Source organism: Pseudochaenichthys georgianus, unplaced genomic scaffold (assembly GCF_902827115.2).
Source record: "Pseudochaenichthys georgianus unplaced genomic scaffold, fPseGeo1.2 scaffold_2246_arrow_ctg1, whole genome shotgun sequence".
NCBI lineage: Eukaryota > Metazoa > Chordata > Actinopteri > Perciformes > Channichthyidae > Pseudochaenichthys > Pseudochaenichthys georgianus.
This window is the reverse complement of record NW_027262874.1, coordinates 9,688-16,747: the sequence shown is the minus strand read 5'-3', so window position 1 is coordinate 16,747 and position 7,060 is coordinate 9,688. Positions and strand designations below refer to the sequence as shown.

General features: G+C 45.6%; 1 protein-coding gene across 1 annotated transcript; it reads left to right on the top strand.

Annotated features, from left to right (window-relative positions):
* Positions 1-990: 990 nt before the first annotated feature.
* On the top strand, positions 991-4,463 carry LOC117441975 (amphoterin-induced protein 3-like). Its single transcript, XM_034077973.2, has one exon. The coding sequence runs from the start codon at positions 1,586-1,588 to the stop codon at positions 3,065-3,067; it is 1,482 nt and encodes a 493-aa protein (XP_033933864.1). The 5' UTR covers positions 991-1,585; the 3' UTR covers positions 3,068-4,463.
* The last annotated feature ends 2,597 nt before the right edge of the window (positions 4,464-7,060 follow it).

Genomic DNA, 7,060 nt, shown 5'->3' with positions numbered 1-7,060 from the left:
GTGTGTGTGTGTGTGTGTGTGTGTGTGTGTGTGTGTGTGTGTGTGTGTGTGTGTGTGTGTGTGTGTGTGTGTGTGTGTGTGTCAGTGATGGGATAAATGGATTTGCAAGAGAAGAGAGGAAGTCTCCGCGCGATGCTTGGAATAAAACCCACGACGGAGGAATATCTTTTGATGTGAATCCACTTTTTGTTTCCACGTTGTCCGGTGTGCGCTTGGCTTATCTTCACAAACGCCTGCTGGGTTGGGTTTGTTCGCCTGGACCTCCCTGACGCTCTGTCTCCTGGTGTTTACCCTCCAGACGGATGCATGTGCGACCGCCTCATTGAACGCCGCGTGTTTGTGCCCGAAGCCTGCTCTCGTCTGAGTCGAAACATTTACAGCGACGCGTGAAGACGCTGGACCCACAGAGCGGCGTGAAGACGCTGGACCCACAGAGCGGCGTGAAGACGCTGGACCCACAGAGCGGCAGGACACTACTTCATCCACGATGTTTTCAACTGCTCAGAGTTCTGTTTGTTTGATACGTCAGAGTGGATCGCAGCAGAATCAGAACATCTCTCCACATCCCAGAGGGGACATTTACACTAACAGCATCCCACAGAGGGGACAGTTACACTGACAGCGTCCCACAGAGGGGACAGTTACACTGACAGCGTCCCACAGAGGGGACAGTTACACTGACAGCGTCCCACAGAGGGGACATTTACACTAACAGCGTCCCACAGAGGGGACATTTACACTAACAGCATCCCACAGAGGGGACAGTTACACTGACAGCATCCCACAGAGGGGACAGTTACACTGACAGCGTCCCACAGAGGGGACAGTTACACTGACAGCGTCCCACAGAGGGGACAGTTACACTGACAGCATCCCACAGAGGGGACAGTTACACTGACAGCATCCCACAGAGGGGACAGTTACACTGACAGCGTCCCACAGAGGGGACAGTTACACTGACAGCGTCCCACAGAGGGGACAGTTACACTGACAGCGTCCCACAGAGGGGACAGTTACACTGACAGCGTCCCACAGAGGGGACAGTTACACTGACAGCGTCCCACAGAGGGGACAGTTACACTGACAGCGTCCCACAGAGGGGACAGTTACACTGACAGCGTCCCACAGAGGGGACAGTTACACTGACAGCGTCCCACAGAGGGGACAGTTACACTGACAGCGTCCCACAGAGGGGACAGTTACACTGACAGCGTCCCACAGAGGGGACAGTTACACTGACAGCAACACTAAAGAGTAGCACTACCTTAATTAAGAAACATCCATAGAATATGACGATACGATAATACTTTATTGGTCAGATGACATTTGACTTGCATCACAGCAGCTCCATGTGTAACATCAACAAACAAACATCAACACGACACATGAGAAACAAACAACAAACATTGAACATAACAGGAAACCTGAAGAGCCTGCAGCAGCTCTGTGTTCACTGAGAGGACCGACTGGAGCACGAGGGACTGTTTCAGTGTGACTTTATTGCACCGCGGGACGCTGTGTCCCCCATTAGACGGTATTACAGATAGATATTAGGAGGTGACTCTGAAGAGTCCTCGCTGGCATCATGCAGGGCGTGGAGGCATCATGGTGGTCCGTGGTCCTGTTGTTAGTGAGTCTCAAAGCCTCCCCCTGCCTCCCTCAGGACTCTCTCCCAGAATGCATCTGTGCCTCGGACATCCTGAGCTGCACCGACGCCAATTTGACTGGACCCCCCTCGGAAATGCCCGTTTCCACCGTGACTCTTGACCTCAGCCACAACCGACTCCAACAACTAGAAGGCGGCGGATTTGAAGAACTCTACCGACTGGAAACATTACGATTATCTCACAACCAGGTGAGCGCCGTACATCCGGGGGCGTTCAGAAACACCTCTCGACTGCGACATCTTGACCTGTCGTCCAATCAGCTGCGAGCTTTGGAGCATCACTTCTTCCTGGACGTGCCGATGCTAGAAGAGTTGTTGCTGTTCGACAACCGCATCGTCCGGGTGGAAAGCCGAGCGTTTGCGGGACTCAGCGGATTGAAGAAGGTTTACCTCAGCCACAACCTACTCACTGACTTTCCGTTTTTCTCGCTGCACAGCCAGCCTCACCTGTCCACGTTCGATTTGTCCTCTAATCGTCTGAACAGATTGCCCCTTCAGGACATCACCAACCTGCCGATGACTCTACAGAGAAACCTCTACCTGCACAACAACTCTCTGGTGTGCGAATGCGCCATGTTCAGCTTGTTTCGGGTGTGGGAACAACAAGGATTCCCCTCCATGACGGATTTCAGGAAGGATCACGTCTGCCTGGTGTTCGCGATCCCAAGAGGCACCGTTCGCTTCTTCCAACACGACCGATACTTCGAGAAGTGTGACATGACTTCGATCCAGCAGGAGGGCAACGTCTCTGTGAAAACGGGGGGTCGTTTGTTGCTTCACTGTGTCACCTCGCTCGCCCGTCGCCAACTCACCTTCCACTGGGTGTCTCCGCAGCAGGAATACGTGGTGCCGCCCGGGAACAACGGAACCATGAGGATGTTTCCTAACGGCAGCTTGGAGATCTTGAAGGCCAGATCCAATGACTCTGGGATCTACTGGTGTTTGTCTCTTGATTCGGAGAAGCGGCGCAACGAGAGCCACGAGGTGAACGTGACGGTGCTTCCGCTGCAAGACGACCTTTCGGAGCCGTTCAACACGGGCTTCACCACCTTGTTGGGCTGCGTGGTGAGTCTGGTGGTGGTTCTCATGTATCTGTATCTGACGCCATGTCATTGTCCCGCCTGCCTCAAAACACCGAGCCCAGTTACCGCCACCCCAAATGAAGCCTTGATAGGAAGCGCACAATCCTCCATCCTCACCCCGACCCCACCGACAACCACCGAGGGACCCGGGCGCAAGGTCAGTACCAACAACAAGCATGTGGTGTTTCTGGAGCCAATCAGAGAGCAGCAGAACGGCAGACTGAGGGCGGCGACGGGGGGGCATCTGGGTCCCGGGTTACTGTCGGGGGCCGAGCAGCAAACCAAGAACCAGCCTGACGCTCCCGCCATGCTGCCCTAGCTAGCAGACACACGGTGCTATTCATTATGCTAACGAGAAGATGCTAATTGGTCAGTGTTAACAGTGTTGTCAATACAATCATAAATGTAAGGTATGGGGTTTGATTGAGGTGGTTACGGGAAACCCAGTATAGTTATATTCGAAATCTGTAACTGGTAGGAAAACGTGCAGAAGAAACGTAGATACCCAAGCCACGTAAAGGAGTGTTAAGCGACGTCTAGGGTTGCAAACTAATTATGGATGAACTTTAACCCAATGCGCACAGAAAACTCGATATAGTTATATTCAAAATCTGTAACTGGTAGGAAAACGTAGATACCTAAGCAACGTAAAGCTCCAAAACATTCGACAAATGTATTTGTTTAAAGTTTATTTCTTCACTGAGCGTCAGTCTTAAGCGACGTCTAGGGTTGCAAACTAATTATGGATGAACTTTAACCCAATGCGCACAGAAAACCTGATCAGGACAAATGTTTTTACTTATTTCTTCATGGAGCGTCGGTCTTAAGACACATCTAAGGATCGATCAGCGGTCTTATTCTGTGCCGACTCCTTGGTCATTCTGTTTAATCCTTTGAATATGAAGCATGAGGATATTTGTAGATCTGGCATCTAAAGCTCGTTTAGAAACAACGATCAGAAGAAGTCGATCAGCTCGGGGGAGTGTGATTCAAATGCAACTTAAGACGTTCTGCACCGCGCCTTCAGTAAAACACTTTACGGGAAGACCCTCTACCCCAACGTGGGGTTGTAGCGTTAGCGTAATGAAAAGCACCGTCACACCTCAATATCTCCACCGCCTCCTCCCTCTGCACCAGACCTGAGCAAACCACTGACCACACACACTGTTGTTTGCCCTCTTAAGCCTCACCATGACCCAGAGCACTGTGACGGGCTGGCACAAACAACGACAGACCAGAAACCAGAGAGAAGCTCGGGAGGATCTGAAGCACTGCCTCAGTCCGAGTTACCATGAGCATGGGCGGTCCCTTTAAAAAGCACGGCTTGTACCTTTAACAGACATTTGCTGCAGATGCCTTCTTCCACAGATTTAGAGCTTTCTCTAGAGCTTTTTAGCCTTTTATGTTTCGGGTCAGAGCAACCTGCGGAGAGTAGCTCTGTCACCGTGTGTTTCACAGTAGTAGAAGAAGAAGAAGAGCTTTTAGGAAGTAGAAACTGTTTATATCTCCTTTCTCCTCTTCATCATCATGATCACTGTCAGCACAGGAAATAAAGGGAAATGAAATAGATAGTTCATTAACGCTGCAGGAGAACAGCCATCGTTTGGAGACTTTTTACCGTTTTATTTCCTGCGTTGTGAATATGCAGCAGGACTGACGGACAATCAGGGCGGCCATGTTTGTAGTTTTAATGTCTTCAATGTACTCACTGCACCCCCATAACCCCCCACTGTCTTTACCTGCTGTTAATAAAACCTCTGTATCCTGACTGCTGCCTTCTTATTGTGTGTGTGTGTGTGTGTGTGTGTGTGTGTGTGTGTGTGTGTGTGTGTGTGTGTGTGTGTGTGTGTGTGTGTGTGTGTGTGTGTGTGTGTGTGTGTGTGTGTGTGTGTGTGTGTGTGTGTGTGTGTGTGTGTGTGTGTGTGTGTGTGTGTGTGTGTGTGTGTGTGTGTGTGTGTGTGTGTGTGTGTGTGTGTGTGTGTGTGCATCCGACACTATGCTAATTAAATCTCACTCCTCTCACATATAACAACTTCTTCACTGAATTATCACTTCTAATTGAGAATAATATTAATGGTTTTTTTCCGACAACAAAAAAAGGAGAAGGAACAAACTTTGTAAAAGATATACATTAATATAAGAAATATAAATACTGAGGATCTTTTACTTGATGTCTCTAAAAAACAAAAAATATGCATTAAAGAAACAAAACAAACTATATAGTACAATTATTTTCTAATTTCATTGATTAACATTCTAACCAACTGTCATAACGAACAAATATTAATTCATTTATGTCTTTTAATGATTGTTTACAAAGTGCTGCTGTTTCTATATGGAGGTAAAAACTACTTTCCTTAACATAGTGACATCACTATGTAACACTTGTGCTCCTATTGGCTAGTGCTTCAACACATTTTACGTGATAGGCTAGTCATATATAATATTTAAAGGTTGATCAAATGAATCTGCATCTTCAACTTAACAAATATTTAACCCTGGGTGATTCTGCATTATCCATTTTTAATAAATCAAAACGACAAACATGAAGCCAGGATATTATTGAACGCAGAGCAGCTGTGTGTCGGATTAAAAATAAATGTGTTTAATCACTAAAATCAACACCTCCCTGCTCGTCTCACCTTCCTCCTCCTCCTCCTCCTCACCACAGAGCCACTGTCTCTTTATGAAAACACGGCATAAATCACACGTTTGTTCATAATGTGAGACGGGTATGATAACGACTGTTCTGCCTCATTTACATATGCAGCTGCAACATAAGATAAGATTTAATAATATATACTATCATAAACAAAACAATTGAAAAATTATATGAAATAATAATACAAATATATAATATAAATAAGTATAAATAACAAAATACAAAAAGACAAAGACAATAACTACAAAAATATTTATAGTTACAGGTTTTTCTGTAAATATTTAATGTGTTTTTTGTAAAAGAATAACAATTAAAAGTCCCTTTTTGTGTGTTTTAGGTTAAAAAATGAAACTAGTTTTGGTTGTTGTTGTATTCCTCTGGCAGAGGGACACCTCAGTGTGGACGCACAGAGAGAGAGAGAGAGAGAGAGAGAGAGAGAGAGAGAGAGAGAGAGAGAGAGAGAGAGAGGATTTCTGAAGCATGGGAGGGATTCAGCCTGAATCATTTCAGGTGGGAAACCAGCAGCTCTCCAACACGTCTACACGGAAACCAAAATTAATGTAACTTGTAAAAAAATCAAGAGAGAAGTAGGAACATTTCCTCATAGACTTCTATACAATCTGAGGTAATAAAGAGAGAGAGAGGAGTAGGAACATTTCCTCATAGACTTCTCTACAATCTGAGGTAATAAAGAGAGAAGTAGGAACATTTCCTCATAGACTTCTCTACAATCTGAGGTAATAAAGAGAGAGGGAAGTAGGAACATTTCCTCATAGACTTCTATACAATCTGAGGTAATAAAGAGAGAGGGAAGTAGGAACATTTCCTCATAGACTTCTCTACAATCTGAGGTAATAGAGACAGAGAGAAGTAGGAACATTTCCTCATAGACTTCTCTACAATCTGAGGTAATAGAGACAGAGAGAAGTAGGAACATTTCCTCATAGACTTCTCTACAATCTGAGGTAATAGAGACAGAGAGAAGTAGGAACATTTCCTCATAGACTTCTCTACAATCTGAGGTAATAAAGAGAGAGAGAAGTAGGAACATTTCCTCATAGACTTCTATACAATCTGAGGTTTTGTGGTTTAACGGAGGATGACATTCAACTAAATATATATTGAAAGCAAAAAGCACAAAGTCATTATTTTATTGGCTATTTTGTTTTCACCGGCATCTGAAAGGATAGGCTTGTGGAGAAATATCCAGTTTGTTCTGAAAATCCTTCGTCTCCATTAAATTAAGACTCTGTTAACTGGCGACACATTCTGAGGACTGGTCTTACACTGTTGGGTCTTCAATTTAATACCAATACATTTCTGCAGCTGAATGTAATCTGAACATTTATTTAACATATCCCTTGCATTTAAACGCTGTGAAGAGCTGTCACACTCACAAACCCAGCTATGGTTGTGTAAATATGATGTTAATAACAGCTGTGTGTGTAATAGGTTATGATGGCAAACTACGCCATTCACAGAGTAACAATAGGTCGCCATCTTGTTGCCCAGTGAGCATGTTATGTCTCCATGCTGTAATATAATATTTGAGAAAGAGATAGTCGACATCCACTGAGAGAGAAATACTCATTAAAATCTGAGAGCTGAACCCTTGAACTGTGTTCGCTTTCCTGCACAAAACCACTCTGC

Coding starts and splice junctions, on each gene's coding strand:
- LOC117441975 (XM_034077973.2), top strand. CDS start 1,586: ATGCAGGGCGTGGAGGCATCATGGTGGTCCGTGGTCCTGTTGTTAGTG.